Source organism: Pristis pectinata, chromosome 17 (genome assembly GCF_009764475.1).
Source record: "Pristis pectinata isolate sPriPec2 chromosome 17, sPriPec2.1.pri, whole genome shotgun sequence".
Taxonomy (NCBI): Eukaryota; Metazoa; Chordata; class Chondrichthyes; order Rhinopristiformes; family Pristidae; genus Pristis; species Pristis pectinata.
The window spans coordinates 24,840,333-24,864,759 of record NC_067421.1 but is presented as its reverse complement, the minus strand read 5'-3'; the positions used below and the strand labels follow the sequence as shown (position 1 = coordinate 24,864,759).

The following is a 24,427-nucleotide window of genomic DNA, read 5'->3' as shown; positions in this document are numbered from 1 at the left end:
TGTGGACAGGCCAAATAGAGGAGAGGCCATTCTGGACCTGGTACTAGGCAATGAGCCTGATCAGGTTTCAGATCTCTCGGTGGGAGAGCATTTTTGGAGATAGTGACCATAACTCTTTACCATAGCCTTTGAGAGGGATAGGAGCAGATGATATGGGAAAGTATTTAATTGGGGGAGGGGGAATTATGATGCAGGAACTTGCGAGCATAAATTAGGAACTTGGGGAAGTGCACAGTGGAATTGTGGAGGATGTTTAGGGAGTACTTGCATGGGGTTCTGGATAGGTTTGTCCCATTGAAGCAGTGTAAGGATGGTAGAGTGAAGGAACCATGGTTGACAAGAGACGTAGAATATCTTGTCGAGATGAATAAAGAAGCTTACCTGAGGTTTAGAAAGCATGCATCAGACAGGGCTCTGGAGAGTTACAAGGTAGCCAGGAGAGAGCTTAAGAATGGATTTAGGAGAGCCAGAAGGGGGCATGAGAAAGCCTTAGTGAGTAGATTCAAGGAAAACCCTAAGGCGTTCTACACGTATTTGAAGAATAAGAGGATGACTAGAGTGAGGGTAAGACCGATCAGGGATTTAAAAAAAAGAAACATGTGCCTGGAGTCGGAAGAGGTGGGGGAGGTTCTTAATGAGTACTTTACTTCAGTATTCACCAGTGAGAGAGACCTTGATGATTATGAGGATGGCATACGACAGGCTGATATGCTGGTGCATATTGATATGAGGAAAGAGGATATGCTGGAACTTTGAAAAACATTAGGATAGATAAGTCACCGGGGCCAGACGGGATATATCCAAGGTTATTACAGGAAGCGAGGGAAGAGATTGCTGTGCCTTTGGCGACAAACTTTGCGTCCTCACTGGCCACAGAAGTAGTGCCAGATGATTGGAGGGTGGCAAATGTTGTTCCTTTGTTTAAGAAAGGGAGTAGGGATGACCCTGGGAATTATAGACCAATAAGTCTTACTTCAGTACTGGGCAAATTACTGGAGAAGATTCTTAGAGACAGGATTTATGGGCATTTGGAGAAGCATAGACTGATTAGGGACAGTCAGCATGGCTTTGTGAGGGGCAGGTCGTGCTTCACGAGCCTGATTGAATTCTTTGAGGATGTGACAAAGCACATTGATGAAGGTAGAGCAGTGGATGTGGTGTACATGGATTTCAGTAAGGCATTTGATAAGGTTCCTCATGGAAGGCTCATTCAGAAAGTCAGGAGGCATGGGATCCAGGGAAACCTGGCTGTGTGGATTCAAAATTGGCTAGCTCATAGAAGACAGAGGATGGTGGTAGATGGAACGAATTCTGCCTGGAGGTCGGTGACCAGTGGTGTTCCACAGGGATCTGTGCTGGGACCCTTGCTCTTTGTGATTCTTAAAAATGACTTGGATTAGGATGTAGAAGGGTGGGATAGTAAGTTTGCTGATGATTCAAAGGTTGGTGGTGTTGTGGATAGTATAGAAGGTTGCTGTAGATTACAACAGGATATTGATAGAATGCAGAGCTGGGCTGAGGAGTGGCAGATAGAGTTCAACCCAGAAAAGTAAAAAAGGGATACACTTTGGAAGATGGAATTTGAAGGCAGAATACAAGGTTAATGGCAGGACTCTTAGCAGTCTGGAGGAATAGAGGGATCTTGGGGTCCAAGTCCATACATCCCTCAAGGTTGCCGCACAGGTCAATAGGGTTGTTAAGAAGGCATGTGGTGTGTTGGCCTTCATTAATTGGGGTATTGAGTTCAAGAGCTGCGAGGTAATGTTGCAGCTCTATAGAACTCTGTTTAGACCATGCTTGGAATATTGTGTTCAGTTCTAGTTGCCTCAGTATTGGAAGGATGTGGAAGCTTTAGAGAGGGTGCAGAGGAGATTTACCAGGATGCTGCCTGGATTGGAGAGCATGTCTTATGAGGATAGGTTGAGTGAGCTAGGGCGTTTCTCTTTGAAGAGAAGGAGAATGAGAGGTGACTTGATAGAGGTGTACAAGATGATAAGAGGCATAGATCGAGTCAGAGACTTTTTCCCAGGGCGACAATGGCTAATACGAGGGGGCATAATTTTAAAGTGATTGGAGGAAGATATAAGGGGGATGTCAGAGGTAATTTTTTTTTTTACACAGAGTGGTGGGTGCATGGAATGCACTGCTGGCAGAGGTTGTGGAGGGCTATGTAGGAGGGAAGGGTTAGATAGATATTAGAGCAGGGTAAAATGTCAGCACAACAACGTGGGCCGAAGGGCTTGTACTGTGCTGTAATGTTCTATATTCAGTTATCCAGATGCTCAATTGCTGTGGCTGATTCTATACTTAAACATACAGATTTTCATCAATGTTTGCAATTCAATTAGATCAGCCCATTATCACAATGCAATATCCAATCATCAAGTCACATTACAATTGTTTATTCACCTTTGTCGGTCCCTCAATTCTTTAGTTTGGTTTCATCATCAGAAATGTATGTATAACAAGAAATATACAAATTTTCAATTGAATATTCGAAGTTTGGAATTTAATACCCTGTTTGATTCATTGTTTCAGAGCTCTTGTTTTCACATCCTGCACATGTGCCAAATTTTAATCTCTGTCCTCCCTGTTGCACTGTTTTCACTGTTGTGTCAAAGATGAGATTCATGGAAATATAAGTATAGCTTTTAAAGCTTTTCCTAATATTCAGTTAATCATGAATGATATATACCTTATGTCTTCCCACACCTTTATTCCAATTAACAAATTTCATCAATTTCATTTTACAAATTTCATTTGACAGCTTTTTGGTGAGTGAGTTCCAGAATTACTCTCTATCATAAAAGTATCTTCATATTTTCACTACTAAAGGGCCTAAGTCTAATTTTAAGTGTGGATTTGCCACATGAGGAAATAATTTGCCTACACTATTGAACTTCATTTAATTTAAGACAATTCAATTAGCTTGCACAACAAATCCCCCATAATTTAATACTTTAAGTCCTCACATAATTCTAAGGACTCTGTGCTGTATCCTTTCCAAGGGCAAGATGCATTTCCTGTGGTGTCATGCCAAAATCTATGGAGTCTAACCAAGGTTTTGTACAAGAGAAGTACCACTTCCTCACTGTTGAATTCTAACCCTATTCAGCCAATCCTAATGTTCAATTAATCTTTTTTGATTAAAGTTTGTGCCTCTACATTAGCTTCTAATGGTTATTATACCTGGGACTTTTTTTTTCCTCCACAGCTCCTCATTTCTCACAAGTAAGAAACTATCTGAGTTTTATCTTTCCTGGATACAAAGTAGATGACCCCACACTTATCCAAATTGAATGCCATCTGTTATAGTTTTATCCTCTCGCCATGTTCCTCTGTAACTTCCTGCTCTCATCTACTATGGCTCCTATCTTGGTTCTTTGTTGATTTGATTTGCAACATTCTATTTCTTTACCTAGTCTTTCATTTATATGGAAAGCTGGGGATCTAGTACTAATTCCTGGAGAACACCATTTATTACATCCCACCAACCTCTACACTCTGCCTCCTATTTTCCAACAAATTTCTGATGCATGCCACACAATTTCCTCCAATTCGCTCCAGTCTCTTTTTGCTAGTGTGGAATTTCATCTAATGCCTGCTGGAAGTGTATATAGACTACACAAAAAGACATTCTTAGACACTCCCCTGCCCACCATGGATTATTCCAATGAATCTCCTAAGTGCTCAAAAGCTAATATTGCATTCTATAATATCCCAATTTGTTCCCTCTTTTTGACTTTTTTCCCCCAAGGTGACCATATCCCTTCATAATATGGTGAGCTAAACCAGACACATTACTCTGATTTCATCAGTGCACTGTGGATCGTTAGTATTCCCTTGCAATAATCTACACATTCTGAGGCTCCATGCATACTAACCTATTTGCTTTGGCAGGCATTGCCAAGCAAAGTAACAAAGCTTTGAAAGTTTGCTAAACTTCCCCACCCAAGGATATCCCTGTTGCTCCTTGTGTAATAATATAATAATCCTTCAACAATATGATTTAATTATGTTTGCTTTAAGGAAGTAAAAAAGGACTGATGCAGACTATAAACCAGTCTGGCAATCAGCAGATTATGGCTGATCCACTCCCATGCTTGATCCATTTTTCTCTTTATTCTCCACAAGTTAATAAAAAATATTAATTTTGAAAATACTCAACATATGAGCACTTACAGCTCACTGGGAAAGAGTTGCAAAAATCCTTTTTCACTCTGGGAGCTTCTGTACATCGTGGACATAAGTATTTCAATAAGATGCTGTCACCACCTCCTCAAAGGTGATTGGGGGTTGGCAGTAAATGCCAACCTCAGCAGAGACATCCATATCCTGCACAAGAATGGAAAAAAAAAAGGAATGGCAACCTGCCTTTAGCTGGGATTTAGTTCTTGATTCTCCATCAAGATGAAAAATGCCTCTTGCAAACAACCCTGTCAAACCATCTGAGAATCCTAAATATAAAAACAGTAAATGCTGGAAATATTCAGCAGGTTAAGTAGTATTTACATTATTTGGAAAGAGAAACAGTTAATATTTCAGAATCTGACATGTTTGCCAGGTTTAGTTCTAATTACAGAAATGCCTTAATATTTTAGGGTTACTTGTAACATGTTATATTCAAGTCTTTGAGTTATGTAAATGTATTTGCTCAAGATAAAGTGCTGGAATAAATGGTCCTTTTCTGGCTGCAAGGATGTAACTGGTGAAGTGCCCGAAGCATCAATTATTGGCCCTCAATTATTTACAATTTATATGAATGAACCTGATGAGATGTAAGGTTTCCAAGTTTGCCAGTGACACAAAATAGGTGGGAAGGCGTGTTGTGATGAGGATATTAAGATTCTGCACCTGAATATCCAATAAAACTGATAATCTGGCACATTTAGGACTTTAGTGTTGGGCAAGCAGATTTTCTGAACTATTGGATATAATTTCTATTGATACCCCAACACACTTTTAAATCACTTTTCTGCTGCAAGGCAGCATTGTAATACATTTAGGTAAGTTGAAAGGGAGTGCAGTAATTGGGGTCCCAGTGAGTTGAAAGGGAACACAGCAAACATCAGATGCTGAACCATTGGGATGTCTGAATATAGTTGGATAGTAGATTATCAGAGTTTTTTCTGTGGATAGGTCAGGTAGGTGGGAAAGACTTGGCAAATGGAATTTAATATGGGAGGAGATATCTAGGTGTCCTTGTACATGAATTGCAAAAAAAATAGCAGGAGTAACAAGTGGTTAGGAAGGTAAATGATATAATGACCTTTATTGCAAAAGGGTTGGAATTAGAAATAGGAAAGCATTGTCACAATTGTACAGGTTACTGGTAAGGCCTCACCTGGAGTACCATGCATAGTTTTGGTTTCCTTATTTAAGAAGGAATACACTGGCATTGGAAGGAGTCCAAAAGAGATTCAGTCGACTGGAATGAGAGGATTATTTTAAGATATAAAGAAATTGGTTCAATATACTTTGGAGTTTATAAGACTGAGAAGTGATCCAGTTGAGAAATATAAAGCCCTAGAGAACATGAAAGAGTAGATACGGAGGTGTTCCCACTTGTGGGGGTATCTGGAATGAGTGGACACAGTTTCAAGATAAGTGGGCAGTCATTTAAAACTGAGATGCATAGGAACTCCCTACTCAGAGGTTGGTGAATTTCTGGAAATGTTTTACCCCAGAGAGTTGTACAGGCTAGATCACTAGAGGAATTTAAAGAGGAGGTTGAGAAATCTTTGAAAGATCGGGTAATTCAGAGCTATGGGGAACAGGCACAGAAGGATGAGGCTTGGGACAGATCAGCCGTGATCATATTGAATGGTGGAGCAGGCTCTTAGGGCTGAGTGGCCTAATCTCGCTCCTATTCTCTTATGTACAAATAAATATTTGGCCCTATTCCATTGGCCTTGGTCAGCTGCCCAGAATCTCTGTTTGTGGTCCTTTCACTTATTCTAGTCTAATGCAGAAGGCCTGTCTCTCTGACCCTCCACACACCCATGTTAGCCAGTGAGATCTGTACAGCCTAGTCCTGGGAACTGTAGTCCCACCCTTAGAACCTCCCTTTCAGGCTTTGACTGAAGGCAAAACTAGGGTCTATCATCGAAACTGTGAATGATTTTAACAGTTTTTAAATGTCTTGGACAGTCAGAGACATCTTAAAAATACTAAAAATAAATGATTTAAAAACTATTAAATTTTTATGAAGTTAAATTCAAAAACAATAATCTCAGAAATAATTTGTAACTTAAGTAAAATAATTAAAAGCAAATTACTTTCCTTTCTTTAATGCCTCTTAATTCGCAGCTCTAGAATTCCTTTTGAAATCAATCGGGCATCTGATCCCAAGCCTGGTCTGACCTGGTGTATGATCAGAAAGGCAAATGTGTACCATATATCTTGAGAATTCCAACAAGGCTGGATTCCATCATTGAACTCCACATGGAATTCTGCAATTGAGCTCACTGACAGACAGTGCCATCTGTCGCCAGGTGGATCTCTTTTCGCACATTTGTTGCCAAATGCAGAATTTGAAGATAATGAGCACCAGCAACTCCAGCTAGGGAAGATCCTTCCCACTGATGTGTGAAAAATTTAATTTTCTGTAGATCTTAGTAAATATTTAATATCATAAGTGAATGCTGTGCCTGACTTGCTGAATGTTTCCAGTAATTTCTGCTTTTGGTTTGAATTCTTATATTTGATGTTTTTTGCTTTAGAAGTAATGGCTGCAAATAGTCACTAATACAGAGTTTCTGCCAGATCTAAGGAGTGAACTTGTGGTTTGGCAAACTGATATGAAATAGAGGTTGTTAAGTAAATATCTGATTATGTGTTAAATAAAGTTAAATAAAATATTAAAAAGATTCTGAACCTATTCTGTAGATTAAAACGAAAGAAATAGTTTTATTTTATGGATGCTCTGAATCAACATGTAAAAGCTGTAAAAGTATATAGTCTGCCAGAATACCATTTATTTTATTAATTAATTGACTGTTGACAAGTTTTCTATATTCTGCTCCTTCAGTTGCCAAGTAAAACATCTAGATGTAAATCAGACAGTGATTGTGCAACCGGATATCATGATCCTCACAGCAATGGTATGTTACTGAAATGACAGAATGAAGAGTGAAATACTGGTCAGAAATGCATTATATGATATAGGTACTTAACAAAAAAAAGGTAATTAGGAGGGTGAAGGGGGCACAACATGGCAGATTAAAGGAAATCCCAAACCATTTTGAATATTGGAAAGAAAAAATGCATCTGGTTCACTTTTGTGAAGTCTGAAAGAATTCTGCCCGAAAGAAGTCTGAAAGAACTCTGGAAAGAAGTCTGCCATGCTTACCCAGATTGCCTAGATGCAAGTCCTGCCCTATCAACATGGGACTTAATTGCCTCCTCAATTCAGGGGCAAATATGAATGGAGTTTGCCAGTGATGGCCAAATCCCTTGACTTTTGAGTAAAAATTGTCTTATAACTGCCCTCATTCCATAATTGGAAGCATCAAAAGGGGGTTTTAGTGTGCAAGTTGTGGAGGAGTGCGCTAGGAGGGATTCACAACTAAGATTTATCTATGAAGTTGTATGTCTTCTGTTGTTCCTTTCGCTACTGTCATGGTTCATCCTTCTTCAAAAGTTGATCCAGCAGTGTCAGTAATGTTGCAAGGTTCAGCAGAAACCTGGCATAATATTGAACCATGCCAGTGGAAGATCCAAGTTTGGTAATGTTCTGGATCTTCTAGCCTTGAAAATGGCCTGATCTTTTCCTTGACTGGTTGCAGATCATTTGCACCCATCCTCAGGCAAAAAAAACATTCTTTCTTTTCCTGGAGCTTAATATTATGCTAATGTAGCCTGCTGAATAAAATAGAATTCTAGAAATACTCAACTGGTCTTGCAGCACCTGTAGAGAGAGAAAAAGTGTTATCGTTCTAGGTTGATGACCTTTCATTCTCTTGAAAGCATTCAGTTTTTGTTTCAGATTTTCAGCATATGCAGTTTTTTGCTTATCAAAGATTATTTCAAAATTTTCGTCCTCTGTGGTGGTCATCAAGAAAGTGAGGCAAGAAAAGGCCATTCACCATTAAATAAAATCCTGGCTGATCTGTTACCTCACATCACTTTCTTTCACTAATCCCATTTCCCTTGATTCTTGTAACAGATAATAATATATCTATCCCTTTCTCCACAGATCTCTTGGGTAAAGAATGTCAAGATCACCCCTCTCTGGATGAAAAAAAATTCTTCATATCTCTGTTCTGATTGGCTGACCCCTTATTTTGAGATTATAGTTCCTAGTTTGAGGCAACCCAGTTGAAGGGGATGGGGGGGGGGGGGGGGGTGGTGTGTGAAGTGTCTGGAAGGATTCATTTGTGCATCTATTGTGTTAAGCCATTCAAGCCTTTCTGCATTGTTCTCACTGCCATCTATCTTTGTCAGCAGAAAGCCTGGATGTGCTATAATTGAGTGCCTTAGCCAAACCATTGATGTAGAATGTGAATACTGGAATCTATAACTAGTGTTTGCAACACCCACAAGTAACAGCCTCCTAATCCAAAAATGACCTATTTTCTGTCCATTAACATATCCTCAATTCATGCCAGCATATTTTCCCCAATACTTGCAGTCCAATTTTGTTTAATTTTTTTTCTACGATAGCTCAAAATATTTTGGGTGATGACTTCACATTATGAAGTTGCTTCATATATGAATAAAGTTCTTTATGGATGTTGATTGTTAGATAATATTTTTCTTGTTTAATAGTGTATTTGCATGTGCCTGGTCCAATTTAGTAAAGACCTGGATTTGATATGAGCTGCCCTCTTGCAGAGTTCTTGCTTTAACATGTACAATTTATTGATATATTCAATAACTTTGTTATTTAGGGCTGCTTCAACTCTACCTTGTTTGCTAATGTGGGTTCCTAGTTTCTTATAAAACCCTGAGGGGTCCTCACAGGGTGGCTACTGAGAGGATGTTTCCTGTTGTGGAGGAACCTAGATGTTTAAAACTAAGGGCCTGCTCATTTAAGACAGAGGAAGAACCTGAGGAGCAACTTTTTCACCCAGAGACTGGTCAGTAAATGGAATGAGCTGCCAGAGGAAGTGGTTGAGGCAGGTACATTAACAACATTTAAAAGGTACTTGGACAGATACATGGATATGAAAGGTTTAGAGGGATGTAGACCAAGCACGGGCAGATGGGACTAGCTTAGATGGGAATCTTGCTTGGCCTGGACCAGTTGGGCCGAGGGCCTGTTTTCATTGCTGTATGACTATAAGAGTTTATCTATAAGAAGGCTGACTTTTGCAACTCTCCCTTTCACAGGTCAATGTAAACAGAGTCTTTGAATATTTTTGAAGCAAAGGTAGATAGATATTTGACAAGCAAAGGGTGAAAGAGTTCTGTGGATTGACGGGAACGTGGAGTTGGGATTATAGTCAGATCGGCTGAGATCATACTAAATGGCAGAGCATGCCCCTACTCCTTCTAATTCATGTTAGTATATTTCTACACATGTTCTAGAGCAGGAACATGAGAGTGTGCAGAGCTATATGCAGGGAACATGTCTTTTCTTTTGATGTTCTTCTCGGACAGCATATGTGTACTGTAATATATACAGTATAAGGTATACAATGCCATACAGGGATATCACACTTATTTACAGTATATACTGCAAAAGTGAACCAACACAGCACAATTAAAAGAATCAAAGCCAGGTTCTGGAATGCAGAATTTGGCCATGGATATCAGCTCTCCCTTTTGAACCCATTCTGTTTATGAAGCAGAAGTTTATTTAAAATTACAGTGAGGAGTCAGGGCCCAAAGTACAGGGTAGCAAAGATTCAAAAGAATGAAACAGATGGGGTAAGTTGTCGTAAGAAGAAGGTGACCATGAGTTTGTTTTTTTAAAAAGTTCAAATTTAGTTGTTTATTTTAAGAGTGCAGGAAGTAAGGAATTATGAGTTAAAGGCAAAAATAATGGTTTATTGGGAAAGTACTTATAGATTACTCTCTTGGTTTTTGGAGAGACTAATTTACATCACACAGAGCTAAGAATGTATTATTGTTCTCAGTTATTCATAGTTAACTTCTGAGGTTAATGTGCTCAATTTTTTTGCAGGTTAATCTTTATATTTTTTAACATTCTATTTTATGTGAACTGCGATGTAATTCCCTCATTTAAATACTTAAGAATTCTTATGGAATTAAAACATTTTAATCTTTTTTGTTTTTACCTAATCTCATAGTTATGTTCCAACATTTATTTTGCCCTCTATAAACTTTTAAAGGTTAGTTAAAATTGTGCTTTATTATATCCTGATGTTGTTTGTCAGGATATTTCATTCTATGAAAAATGACATTGTTGCCAGAAATCCTTTTAAAATGTGCCTGACAGAAATTAATGGCAGGACAGGTAAAATCCACACACAAAAAATTCACAAGGTCTGTGCAGACAACTTTCTTCTGTGCTCACAGTGAGCACTGTCCCTTCACTGCTGGCCACAGATTCAGAATCTGCTTAATGTGTCAGTTTGAAGGAGCACCCCAGTTTAACAACATGATCTAAACACTTCAAGTCTATTTGTTTTTCCAGTCAAAACTTCATTTGACAACAGACTGTGATAATGTAAAGGCATTCTCTTGTGACTTTTTAAAATATAAATAAAACCCTGAAAGACATTGCAGTAACATGGTGCAGTAATTTGATTTAATCCAAGATCAAAATTTCTAATCAGGAAATTAATTGCAATTCACGTTTTAATTGGTTGACAGTACATGTATAAATTGAATGCAGTGAAAACTTTATTCAACTATACGTTTGCTTAACATTAACACGTATCAATTTCGTACAGATCAAACTTGCCATAAAATTTTCATTTTATCAACTTTAGAGAATTCCATCATTCAAGCATCAGAATCACGTGGCTGAGATTTGAAAATAACTGAGTTGGAGTAGTTGGAAATTTTAAATCAAACAGGAGGAGTACAAAGCTTATCATGCTGAAGATCTCCATTGATTTTTTTGTCACAATTTTTATTAAATATTCCTTTTTAATATTTTTTTCATAACTTGCCAAAAATTTATATAGGGCCAAATTAGGCTGGTTGTGGCCAGCAGTTCTGATGGGGATCACTATTGTTCAATCTGGCCCTACACCTTCATCTGATATTTTGTGCTTGCATGTAAGTATGAACTGGACTTTCTCAATTGTACTGTAAGTCTGGAACAAGCTGAGTCACATACAATCTTACCAACAGTATACTGGGGTATTTGTATCTGTGATCTTGTTCAAGTCAGACCTACCCATTCATTTGAATGGGGAACTCCTGATCTGGAGGTTAGTAAGAAAGTAATAAATTCAAGTTTTTTTTGGAAAATATTTTGTATTTATCTATTAATACTTTTCATAATTTATATTTTAAAAATATTAAAGAGTGTTAATAATTTTAAAATGTCTCCATATGCATTAGACAATTACAAAGGTAACAAACTGACACAGTAAATCTCCGTGTTGTCAGGACATTCTGGGGGTGGAGTCTCGTGTGAGGCCTTGCTGTCTGATGTTGGCACTGGGATGCCCAGGCAATGGACTCATGTCTTTATTACAAGGATACTATGGATGTGGAGAGAGTGCAGGTGGTGATTCTTGTTGGTGGGCTAAATCAAGCACTGTTCAACCCACTGAGAAATGAATGTTAGTTTTCAATCACAAATGTGACTAATTGTGAATTTTAATTTCACTTCAGGCATTTTAACTGGAATATGCAATAAACACGTAAACACATGTGAAATATATGGTTGGTGCCCTGTGGAGAATGATACAGTTATTCCCAAGTTAGTAAGATGTTGATTTGATGTTAATTAAATTAATGTTGCTAATTATTATAAAGAAACTTGATATCATCCATCATCAATTTTGAGTCTTTTTAAAAACTTCGGACTCTTTCCAAATAATTCCACACATTTCCAACCATATGGAAACTGAAACTCCATATCTAACTTCAACTAGGCCAGACACAACTTCAACATCTCCTCAGCTTAAGTTGCATGTCTAGTTTGCATTCCAGCATTTTATTTATTTTCTTCACCACTGAATGACCTGCACACTGAACTAATAGCTCTAAATACGGCAATGTAGGAGATGACAGGCAACTGGCTTACTTGAACCACTATCACTTACAAATTTCTACATTATTAAATCATGCAAAGTTTGATGCTGGCAAAATTGAGCCATTTATAAAAATTAAGCAAAATCAAAAACTGTGCTGAAAATTTTAAATGAAAATGCTGGAAATATTTAACAGATATGGCACCATCTGTGGAGAGAGAAAAAAACGATATGATGTTTCAGTTAATCATCAGAACTGGAAAAATGTTAGGCATGTAATGGGATATAAGCAAATGCAGGGGCAGGGTTGGGTGGGGCTGGAGCATGGCTGCTTGGCAGAGGAGGGGAGGAATGAACAAACAAAAGATACATTATGGGGTGGAAGGCAGAAGGGATTAAGTGGGGTGAAAGGATGCTAATTGCCTGTCATTTTTCACCATCCAATCCCTACTATCATAAGAATGTTAAACAATATCTCCATACAGGCTCCTATGGAACTTAACTTGCCTTTCAGTCTGGAGCTTGTTCATGCACCAGTACTCTCTTGCTATCTTTCTTTATTTCAGTTGTATATCAATTCATTTTTTTACTGGCACACACTTTCTGAACTGTTACATGAGATAATGCCTGGAATTTCAGAAACATCTTCCTGAAATCAAGGTGTTTATCCTTTATCCATCAGATCTGCAACATTTTAACAAACCCTTATGAATGATGAAGCTAGCTTCAATCTGGCCCTAACCTTTCAGCTGATCTTTTTTTTGGCCCCCAAAAGATTTGAACTACCTCCCAGCAATTGCAGGCCCTAGTAACTAAACTCCAGTGCTTTGGAATATTAGGCAGGATCACACTGGACCTCAGCCTGCTCCTTCCTTTTGATTCTTGGACAATGCCTGCAGCGTGCTTTTGCAACCATATGGCTACCAATGCTCTGTTGATCTAATTGTTGTTGGAGTGGTGTCTGGCCTGCAGGCAGCAGAATGTTACACTTCTGATAGTATGTGTGGTCAGTTGGCCTCTTCCATTAATTTTAAATGGCACTGATGATTGGAGACTTCAGAAAAAGTCCAATTAAAGAAAGTAAATAAATTCAAAGTAAATTAATTTAAAATCATGTTTAATTTAAAATATGCATGTTAATTAAAATAATGTTTTAAAAAAAATCAAAGTTTGAAGTGATGGTTGCAAATTAATTACAACTTTTAAATTGTATAGATTACCAACAGTAGGAATTTCACCTCCGTAGAATAAACTAGGATGAACAATAAGAGAGCTTCAGAGGAAAGCAAAATAAAAGGTTGAAAGATATTTATATTAACCTTATAATTGTTCTTTCATTTTAGGCCTGCAATTCTTGGAGAAGCTGAAAAGTTCACAGTGTTAATAAAGAACAGCATTACCTTCCCTAAGTTTCAATTTTCAAAGTAAGTTCATTCATTTGTACATCATATGCTCACAATATTATAAAAATCTAACAGACATCCCTTTTTCTTACCTCAGAAGAAATATATTGGAAACTACAAATGCCAGCTACTTAAAAGTTTGTAGGTTCCACCCGAAATTTCATCCATTCTGTCCAATTTTCTGCCTGGGAGATATGGTTCGAGAAGCAGGAGAAGATTTTCAGAAGTTATCTATTCAGGTTTGTTCTAATTATCTCAATCTTGTATTATTCAGATATTTATATATCCATCTAGTAGCCTGTAAAAGCATACCCAGCTCTGAATGGCTGATATCTTGCAAGAGCATGTTATGATTGGAGCAAAACTGTAACAAAGTTGCTAAACAACCAACCTATATATAAAAAAATATACACTTTTTAAAATTTTATATTTTTATAGACCATTATGGTTGAGAGAGCTTGAGTCATTTAGAATCTGCTTACTTTAAGTGGTAACCAGACAAATAATTCATGGGTAGCAAACTGAAAAATTTAAAGGAATGTGGTTTCTTTCCTGATGGTTTGAATCAAGAGATCATGAATTAAATTCATTTGTTATTTGCCATAATATTATACTCAATTGTTTTTACTACATTGCTTCCTAAATGCAGTCATTTGTGCTGCTAATTTTTTGGTTAACAGGATACTAGTAGAAAGTATATATTGTCAGATAAGTCACACACTCTTTCCCTCTCTATTTTTTCTCCTTGTCTTTCTTGAAGGCATTAAATCATTCTGGAGTATGGTTCTAATACAATACCAAATGCCTATCCTTCACAAGTAAAGACACAATTACTGAGAAAATGACATTGGGAACATGCCTTGCTAAAGGTTCATTTAATCAGATTATCATTTTTGACTTTTATTTCTCCCTAAGCTTCTTCACTTTTGTGCTTTCTCTTTTTTTCTCTCCTCAGACATTTCTTTCTTGGTTCCCTCTGTTACATTTCATTCCTTTTCCATTTAGCATTTTTAATTGCTTAATTTTTAACTGTATTTTCCTACTTATTTGGAGTTTCAGAATGGAATGTGGAAAATGGCCAAAATGCATAGTGCTAAGGAAGCTAAATGGACTAAAGACAGATAAGTCTCCCGGACCAGATGAGGTGCACCACTGGGTTCTGAAGGAGGTGGCTTTAGAGATTGCGGAGGCATTGGTGATGATTTTCCAGGAATCAATAGAGTCCGGCATGGTTCCAGAGGACTGGAGGGTCGTAAGTGTAGTTCTGCTGTATAAGAAAGGTGGGAGGCAGCATAAAGGAAACTATAGACCTATTAGTCTGATATCAGTGATGGGAAAGATATTGGAATCGACCCTCAAGGATGAGGTTATGGAATACCTAGGGGTGCAAGGCAAGATTGGTCCAAGCCAGCATGGTTTTGTGAAGGGAAGATTCTGCCTGACCAACCTATTGGAGTTTTTTGAGGAAATCTCAGGTAGGGTGGATAAGGGAGAGGTTGTGGATGTTGTGTATTCAGACTTTCAAAAGGCCTTCGACAAGGTGCCGCACAAGAGGCTGATTAATAAGATGAGAGGTCATGGAATTACAGGTAGGATATTAGAATGGGTGGAGCATTGGCTAGTTGGCAGAAAGCAAAGGGTGGAAATAAAAGGATCTGTTCTGGTTGGCTACCGGTTATTAGTGGTGTTCTGCAGGGGTCGGTGTTGGGGCAGCTTCTTTTTACTTTGTACATTAATGATTTGGATGATGGAGTAAATGGTTTTGTGGCTCAGTTTGCAGATGACACCAAGATAGGTGGAGGAGTAGGGAGTATTGAAGAAACAGGAAGGTTGCAGAGAGACTTAGATAGTTTAGGAGAATGGGCAAAGAAATGGCAGATGAGATTCAATGTTGAGAAATGTGCCGTTGTACACTTTGGGGGAAAAAGAAATAAATGGCCAGATTATTATCCAGAGAGGGAGAAAATTCAAAGAACAGAAGTACAAAGGGACTTGGGGGTACTCGTGCAGGATACCCTAAAGGTTAACCACCAGGTCGGATCGGTGGTAAAGAAAGCGAATGCTATGTTGGCATTCATTTCGAGAGGTATAGTGTATAAAAGTAGGGAAGTGTTGATGAGGCTCTTTGGAGCACCGGTGAGGCCTCATTTGGAATACTGTGTGCAGTTTTGGGCCCCATATCTTAGGAATGATGTACTGATGTTCGAGAGGGTTCAGAAGAGATTTATGAGGATGATTCCCGGAACGAAAGGGCTTGCATACGATGATCGTTTGTCGGCTCTTGGACTGTACTCACTGGAGTACAGAAGAATGAGAGGGGACCTCATAGAAACATTTAGAATGTTGAAAGGACTGGACAGAGTAGATGTGGCTAAGCTGTTTCCCTTGGTGGGTGAGTCCAGGACTAGAGGGCACAATCTTAGAATTAGAGGGTACTGGTTTAAAACAGAAATGAGGAGAAATTTCTTTAGCCAGAGGGTAGTGAAATTATGGAATTCTTTGCCACGTACAACTGTAGAGGCCCAATCACTGGGGGTGTTTAAGGAGGAGATAGCTAGGTATCTAATTAGTCAAGGTATCAAGGGATATAGGGACAAGGCCAGAAATTGGGGCTAGATAGGAATAGTTTTTAGTGTAGCTCATGGAGCAGACTCGATGGGCCAAATGGCCTACTGCTGCTCCCTTGTCTTGTGATGTTGTGATATTATTCCAACTCGTGCACAATTCTATATTATTTAAATGATCACTAAGCTGTTGTTGGCAAGGAAATCTTCCATGAGGACTCACCACAGCAGATGCCAATGCTTTCTTCGTGTTGTGTACAAACACTCTTAGTGGAAATCACTGGGCAGTGAACATGCTTGAGGGGATTTGCCATCTCTGTACTGGGAAAAATTGGGGCAGTGAAAATATTTTCTGCTGCCCTGAGAAGAACGAGGTAAACACAGACCAAGAAAAATACATGCAACCCAACTGGGCTATATAAGTTGGTATGAATCTGTGAATGGCCATTTTTGCTTCTGCATCTCAAGAAATTATCAAAGTATAGGCTTCATTTTGGTAAAGTGAAAGCAACAGGAGATCTTTGGATATCAATTATACAAGGTGTTGAATTAGCAGATATAGCTATAAAAACTTTATTTCATTTTTATTTAAAATATTTGAATATCTCTTTTTCAGGGTGGAGTGATGGGTATTTTAATAGAGTGGAACTGTGATCTGGATCAATCGGCAACTAAGTGCATTCCAAAGTACACCTTTCAACGGCTTGACAAAAACTTTGGAACGCTTTCGCCCGGTTATAATTTTAGGTACATATTCACTTCAAAATATCTGTCAAATTAGAGATCAAACAGCAATAAAATTAAGTTCCCACCTTTCAAATTTTCCTGAGGGTTCATTTCAGGAATATATCTTCTGCCGAGGTGATTACCCAAGGGCACCCAATTTGTTCTGATTTACTTGATTTAATCATCACAGTTGTCCTTAATCCCCAGGATTTAAAGAAAGAAAGCGGAGTGGTAGTTGAAGCAGAAATTAAACACATTCATATTCGTGCTCTCTTACCTCCTTAACCTAAAACGTTTAGGAATTTAGAAGAAATTATGATTGGATTTTCCATAATGCCCTGAGTTGTCTGGTCTAGTGATCGTCATCTGTTCTCTTGAAGAACAATGGCTCAAGTGTTGTCAATATACATGGAAACGTGCACTAGCATGAACTAACACCTTCAAGAGGGAGGAAAAAAATTAGATGAATTTTGATAAGTCACCAATTTTAAGTTCTGTAATGTAACCTAGAGATGAATATTAGATTGCTTTTTTTTAAGGTGATGAGTTATGTGAAGTATTCTGGGAATAAATCTTAACTGTTTTCAGATTCATTTTTGCCCAAGATTTATCCCTCTTGGACCTCGTCCAAGTTGCCATCTTTTATTTGTGTGGTTAGTGTAGGTAGGTTACTCAGTTAGACAACTAGAATTTAACTTCTTCCTATATGCATAATTCCCCAGCTTTCATGAGATAATGGTTAGAAGTAGATTCCATGGGTCATTTGTTCCATCCTGCAAGGAAGTTCAGGATGAAGATCAGCACGAAAACCCTGCTGGGATCAGTGCAGAACCTGTAACATTTATGTACTTTTTCTCTGGTTGAGTATCACTCCAAGCAGTGTATTTGGTTTTACATTAGTTACAAAACTACATGTCTGAATAGGGTGGAAGCAACTTTACATCATGGATATAGATAAACCCAAAATCATTTATTTGGAGACTTTGTTAAGCAGAGTATTCCATCCTCTGAAACTAGAGCTGTATGGGGATAATTTCTTGGCTAGCTATGTGATGATTGGTATCCAAACAGAAAATTTAAATAGAAAAAAATCAATATTATAAAATGGGGAAGTAGGAGTTAACAGGACGTTTTTGTAGCAGAAGGAAATAAGAAAAAATGGTGTTTCGTAGGGATCTGTCCTGGGACTACTATTATTCATCACATAGATAAATTGTATTAATTTAGAAATTGGAGGTATTTCTCAAAATTTACACATGGAATAATGCAATTAAACAGGGAGGAATCAAATGTAGAGAATATATATTGACTGCAGACGAGTTGGGCAGGAGGTTTATTTCTGTAATGTTGATTCTGTGGGACAGACTTTATTGTCAAGATGTAATCAAGAAGCCGCAATAAGATTATAGCCATTTTACCAGTCTCTATTTACACCAATTTCCTGCCAGTCTGATCAATATGCATATTAAGTACAGTAAGGAACAGAAAAGTAAAATGCTAGAAAAGTTATCTTCATACTTTGTCTAAAATTGTTGGTTTAATTTTACACCCATTTTGAACAGAGGTATTTGTTGGAAATTCATGTGGATGGTTCTATAACTTGTGTAGAGCCAAGTTGTGATTCTCTATAGGGAAATAATAGGTGGGTATAAAAATGCATTTGTTCTCAAGTTCCATCATTTTTATCTAACAAGATGTGGGCATTGTTGGCTTTGAGAAGGTTGGTAGTAGGCTGTTTTCTTGGACTGCTGCAGCCATTGGGTAGGGAGCTCCAGTATTTAGAGCCAGCACCAGTGAAGAATCAAGGGTCAGCGTCAAGGTTGCCCACTGCAAGCAAGGGCATCATTAATATTTATATGTGGTGTTCCAATGTTGTCATCTGTAGATCAATGGCATTTTGAACCCAGTACTCAACCTATTGGTAAGGAAGAACACAGCCAGGAGGGGCTAGGTAATTTTTTTGTTTAAAGTGCAAAAGGTATGAGGTTTACATTTTGGTGGCAAGAATGAAAAAAGATAATACAAATTATTGGTACAAGAACAGAAGGCTTGGTACATAAATCTCTACAGGTGATAGGATAAGTCAGCAAAGCAGGTTATAAGCAGAAACGGAGTTCAAACATTAGAACGCAATGCCAATAAGTATTTAAAATGCTATTATGGCCCCAGCTGGAATATTTTGACCAATTCTGGGGACCATTATTTATCATAGAGGCATAGACCCTTCAGCCCACGATGTCTGCGCCACCCATCAAGCACCCATCTGCATGAATCCCACTTTTCCCCGAGCATCCCTAGCAACTTGCCTCTTATCTGCACCCGCCCCTCCCTGCCACCTTATTCTCCTGCCACCAACTTGCACTAGGGGCAATTTACAATAGCCAATTATAAATCTAAACTTTAGTGTCTCTATAGCATGTGGTGGGAAGTCGGAGCACCTGGGGAAACCCATGCAGTCACAGGGACAACACGAGTTATTAGGAAGAACATGATTTTGCAGAGGAGAGAGTTGTTGGAATGGTTCAAGGATTGGGGAAATACAGTTACATGATACACTGATGCAGCTGTGGACATGATGCTTAGAGCAACAAAGGTTATTATGAAGATTTTAGACAAAGTAGATAAGAAGTGGGTGGATGTGAGGAGGATGTGTCAAAGTTGAGTGGTCATAGTGTAGCTAAACTGTGTTCATTGTAGTAAGACATCTTTAACCCTGTACTCAATTCTTCTAGCTACCAGCTATCTTGTTTTAATTGTAAGCTGTATTTGCATTTTAGCTTTCAGAGAATTGTGTATGAGGACACCCACGTCCCTTTGAACATCAACATTTCCCGATCACCCTTCTTTTAGAGAGAAGCATTCGAAGTTCAAGTCTCTCCAGAGTTATTGCTGCTCAATATTCAGTGAATTTTTTGGGGGGGCACATGATTAAGGTATCAAAAGTACAATGACGAAACAGTGTTGAATTTTACATTACACATAAGGGAACAAAATCTAACTTCTAAAATAATTTAAAACAGATTTGCTAAATACTACATAACTGTGAATGGAACAAAAACAAGAACATTATACAAAGCATATGGTATACGATTCATCATTAAGGTTTTTGGTCAGGTGAGTTATTTTTGTTTTGTGTATCGTCATTGCCCCAGAACACTCTATGCAAAAGATGTATTTCACTGTGTGTTTTAATGTACATGTGACTAATAAAGATATATTATCTTAAATGAAGGAAGTTTCTGCTGAATGCTCTATTGCATTACTCATTGACTATTTTATGTTAATGCCCTATGGTTATACTCCTTCACACAAATGGTAATATTCTCTCAATATATCCTCTCTGTCAAAAAGTTTAGACCTGTCAGGCCACTCCTCAGCCCTTCCAAAGATGCCCAGTCTGTTTTTTCTTTCCTAATAATGGATACACTTGCATTTCTAGTATTATCCATGTAAACCTTTCCTACATCCTTTTATAACATGGCAACTGTATGCAGTAACTGTGGTTAAATTTATTACACATTTAGCATTACTTTTTAATTCTGTCCCTTAAGAAATAAACCTAGGTGTTTGGTTTGCATTTGTTATGGCCTTGCTAACAATTTAGTGATTTATGTTTTTGCATTTCAAAATCACTTTGTCCTTCTACTTCACCTAGACCTACACCTTGGAACTTCACCTACCAATTATTTGCCAACTCTGCTCGTTCATTTATGCCTTTTGCAATTTGTTGCAGTTCTCCTCAATATTGTCTTCCATTATAGTATAGAAATTTAGAAATTGTTCAGTTCCAAAGTCTAGATCATTAATGTAAATTGTGACAAGGCCCAGTGCTACTGCTTGGGGAACGCCACTGCCCAACTTTTTCCATTCTTTATTCCTACTCTTTGCTTTCTGACGAAGTTAGGTAACCCATAATGCTACTTGTCTTCCTGATTCTCTATTTTCTCATCTTATTCACCAACTAATAATGTGGTACCTTATCAAAAGTCTTTAGAAAATCTAGAAAAATTACAATAAATTGCATTACCATCATCTATTTTCTCTATTATTACTTAAGAAAATTCAGTAAGATCAAGCTAGATCTTCCTTTTCCAAATCCATGCTGACTTTTCATTATTGTATCTCTCATTTCTAGATTTTGCTTTGTCGCCTTTAGTAATGATTCCATTATTGTTCTTCATTGATATTACATTATCTGTCCTCTAGAAATACATTTTTTACTAACAAATTATTGACTATCTATAGTGTTGTACTGTTTCACCTGGATTCTTTTAAAATGGGTGAATGCAATCCATCTGGTACAGGGGTTATTATTAGTTTATTTTGTATACCCCCTTTCTCAGCTTCAAATACACTTAATGTTACTCATGTTATTCAGTGTTATGTCCATTTGTTTTATTTCTTCCATAAATAATGATTTGATATTTCTGCCATTTCCCTAATCCTTCCCACTTTTTTTAAATAATGCATGTGAAATATTTTACTTTTGTATATTCCTTGATTAATTAAATTTCACAGTTCCTCTGTCTTCCTAATTATTTTTTGATGGCTCTTCTACTGCACTCTGGTGTTTGTGTAGTTAACTTTTCTTTTGTAGCCCCTTTTCTTGCCCTCAGTTATTTTAAGTCTTTATTCATCTGTGGTGTCACAAGTGCTTGATTTATTTCCTTTTATAGTTTCCCTTCAATCTATTGGACATAATTTTAAACTTTGTCATGGTTGCTTTACCGATATTATTCTACATTTTGGAGACCAGACACCAGCATTTGCAGCCTCTTGAGCCATAAGTTGTTGGAGCTCAGTGGGCCAAGCAGCATCCTGATGCAGGGTCTCAACTTGAAATGTCAACAGTTAACCTCTCCCCCACCCCACCTCAAACAGAGATAGATGCACTGATGGATAAATGTATAGAAATGAAAACTTAGGTGCCAAAAATGGGGGAAAAAGATAAATCACTCACTTTTTTTTTTAACCTAACTGCAGATTATTGAATTTTAGACAAGTGTTAATGTTGGTGCAAGTTTTGAATTATTGTAACTCTCAAATACGTGGAACTAGTGAACTTGTTAGAAGGTATGCATCTGCTTAAATCTAAATAATTCAGGCTTAGGCCAAAGGGACGAAATGTTTCTTCCATAGGTTATAGTCTGAAAGTAGAATGTTTATAACAGAAACATATCATCAATGCCTCTAATACTAATAAATACTGCTTTAAAAAATTGTGTTTTGCGCAGGCTGGAAAATTTAACATTATCCCGACAATGCTAAATATAGGATCTGGCTTAGCATTATTGGGAACGGTAAGTAGTTTTGTGTATCCTTTACAGCTAAGAGGACAAAGTGGTCTCTAAAATACAGATTTCTATCAATTACATTATTGGTACTTAATAAAAAATTCCATAGAACAGTGAAAATTAATGAGGAAAACAAATCAAACATACTGATCATACCAAAATTCTTCAGATAAACAATCAGATTGTGTTTTTAACCTCTAACTTTGAAATAAGGTTAATGGTGGACATGCCTCCAATTACAGCACATTCTGGATTGCCATTATTTTATCATAATGTATTTGGCACATAGAGCAATTAATCACTAATGGTTTACTACTCCCAACTGTTTCATCCTATGGTAATTACCTGCTGAAGTCAAATTTTCCATTCTTGATCCTTCAGGTTATCATTTTCTTCTTCAGTTAAAGTACCATGGTAGGACATCTGCTTCCCCTCGTTCATTTTTATGACCATCCTAATCATATGGTAGTTCACTTAGCCACTGTAAGTTGTCCCTAGTGTGTAGAGAAGTTTTAAAATCTGGGGGGAATTTATGGGAATGTGGGGAGAATGAAAAAGTGGAATTAGTGTAGGATGAGAGTAAATGTGTGCTTGATAGATGGTGTGGACTCGGTTGGCCAAAGGGCCCGTTTCTGTGCTGTATTACTTTATATTTGTGAACATCAATCAAAAAGGGAAAGGTAACTATACAATGCACTGGTGAAATTTGTGTATTTTATGTTTATAAAAGTCAAAATTGTATTAATTCACTTTAGATCAAGAAACCATTCTGAAGCCTCAACATAATTAAAATGTCTCCTTTCAGGCAACAATCGTGTGTGATATAATTGTACTGTATTTCTTAAAGAAAAAGTCTTACTACAAGGAAAAGAAATACAAGTACGTTAAAGACAATGAATTGGTAAGTCAGTAAAAAATATTCCTTTTTCAGGCGATGACTTCTGTTATGGACTCAGTGAATGTCCCTTTAAGATAGAGTCAGTTGTGTGTGTGCGGCGTGCTTACGTCAAGAGAAGATAACGGATGTAATGATGTTGTTGAAGAAGTCAGTCAGTCGAAGAGAGAGAGAGAGAGAAAAGGGAGAGAGACACCAGCCTGCTAGTTTCTCTATCGATGGATGAGAAACAATAACTGTGTCTGTAACTGAAATCCTCGCGTGGAAATTGGAAGCAATCCGGTGGAGTTCACTTTGTTGCTGACCTGTAGAAGGAAACAGGTATTTGTGTGGACGACCATGAGTCGGATGCTTTTCGGGGTGAGGAAGTCACTACCGAGTAAACACTGAGGTGTTGTTTGGGTTCCATCGTGGAACCTTTGGATTTCGTAATTACTCTCTATGTTCTCTATATCTATGTTTTATCTTCAGACAACAGTGGTTGTTGAAGAATCCTTTGCTCATGTTTCACCTTTATGGCTTATGGAACTGAACTTTAAGAACCATTCCTGGACTTGGAGTTTGGGACTTTGCCGCGCGCGTGCGCGCGCGCTCACACACACACACACACACACACACACACACACACACACACACGAAGAGTTTAGTTTTTGGAGTTAATGTCCAAGGTTTAACATTTTTAATTCTAACATACTAACATTTTTACACTTATTTTTCTTATTATCATAAGTAATGATTAATAAAATAGTTTTTAACGCTGAATCATGACACAGTGTGTTTCTTTTGTTGCTGGTTCGTGACAAAATTGGGGGCTCGTCCGGGATCCAACCCAAAGATTAACGAGTGTCATCTGGGATCGTTTCCCAGATTGACGAGATTCGTTCGGGATTCAATCCAAAGATTGACGAGGGAGGTCTGAGTTTGAACAAATTGGGGTCTTAGTGGACGACTGATTGTGGTCGGTCTGATAAATTATTTTTTTTAATTGGCTTGTGTGTGTGGAAACCAGCAGCAATGGATATTGAGGCATTTTTGGAGTCACCAACCCTAAAAGGATTGTAGGTGGCGAAAAAGGATGATTTGGTAAAGATTGCTACAAGGCTAAACCTTAAAACAGTAAAGTGGTCTATGAAAAAAGCAGTTATTCATAGAATGATAGTTGACTATTATTTGGAGAAGGAAGTGTTTGAGGTGAGTGAGGTAGTCGAGTTTCCTGAGATTAAACCAGTGATTTTGGATGTGACTTCTCAACCAGTGGAGTTGGAGGATTTGGAGGAGGAAGAGTTAGAACAGTTTCCTGGGAGTGAGTCAGAGATTCCTGATGGCCAGGTGCAGATAGCAAAGATGGAGTTAGAACAAACACGAATGAAGTTCGAGTTGGGACAAAAGAAGACAGAGGCCGAACGAAGGAAATTAGAGTTAGAGG

The 24,427-nt window shown here is 37.8% G+C and overlaps 1 protein-coding gene across 3 annotated transcripts in view; it reads left to right on the top strand.

Annotated features, from left to right (window-relative positions):
- p2rx4a (purinergic receptor P2X, ligand-gated ion channel, 4a) overlaps positions 1–24,427 on the top strand; it is a 57,481-nt gene that overhangs the window by 12,783 nt on the left and 20,271 nt on the right. For all 3 annotated transcript variants that reach the window (XM_052031886.1, XM_052031885.1, XM_052031887.1), the window contains exons 4-11: positions 7,031–7,103; positions 11,758–11,845; positions 13,463–13,543; positions 13,620–13,761; positions 16,703–16,833; positions 19,833–19,926; positions 22,047–22,112; positions 22,912–23,007. In XM_052031886.1, the coding sequence (XP_051887846.1) occupies positions 7,031–7,103; positions 11,758–11,845; positions 13,463–13,543; positions 13,620–13,761; positions 16,703–16,833; positions 19,833–19,926; positions 22,047–22,112; positions 22,912–23,007 (771 nt within the window). The remainder of the gene's footprint in view (positions 1–7,030; positions 7,104–11,757; positions 11,846–13,462; positions 13,544–13,619; positions 13,762–16,702; positions 16,834–19,832; positions 19,927–22,046; positions 22,113–22,911; positions 23,008–24,427) is intronic.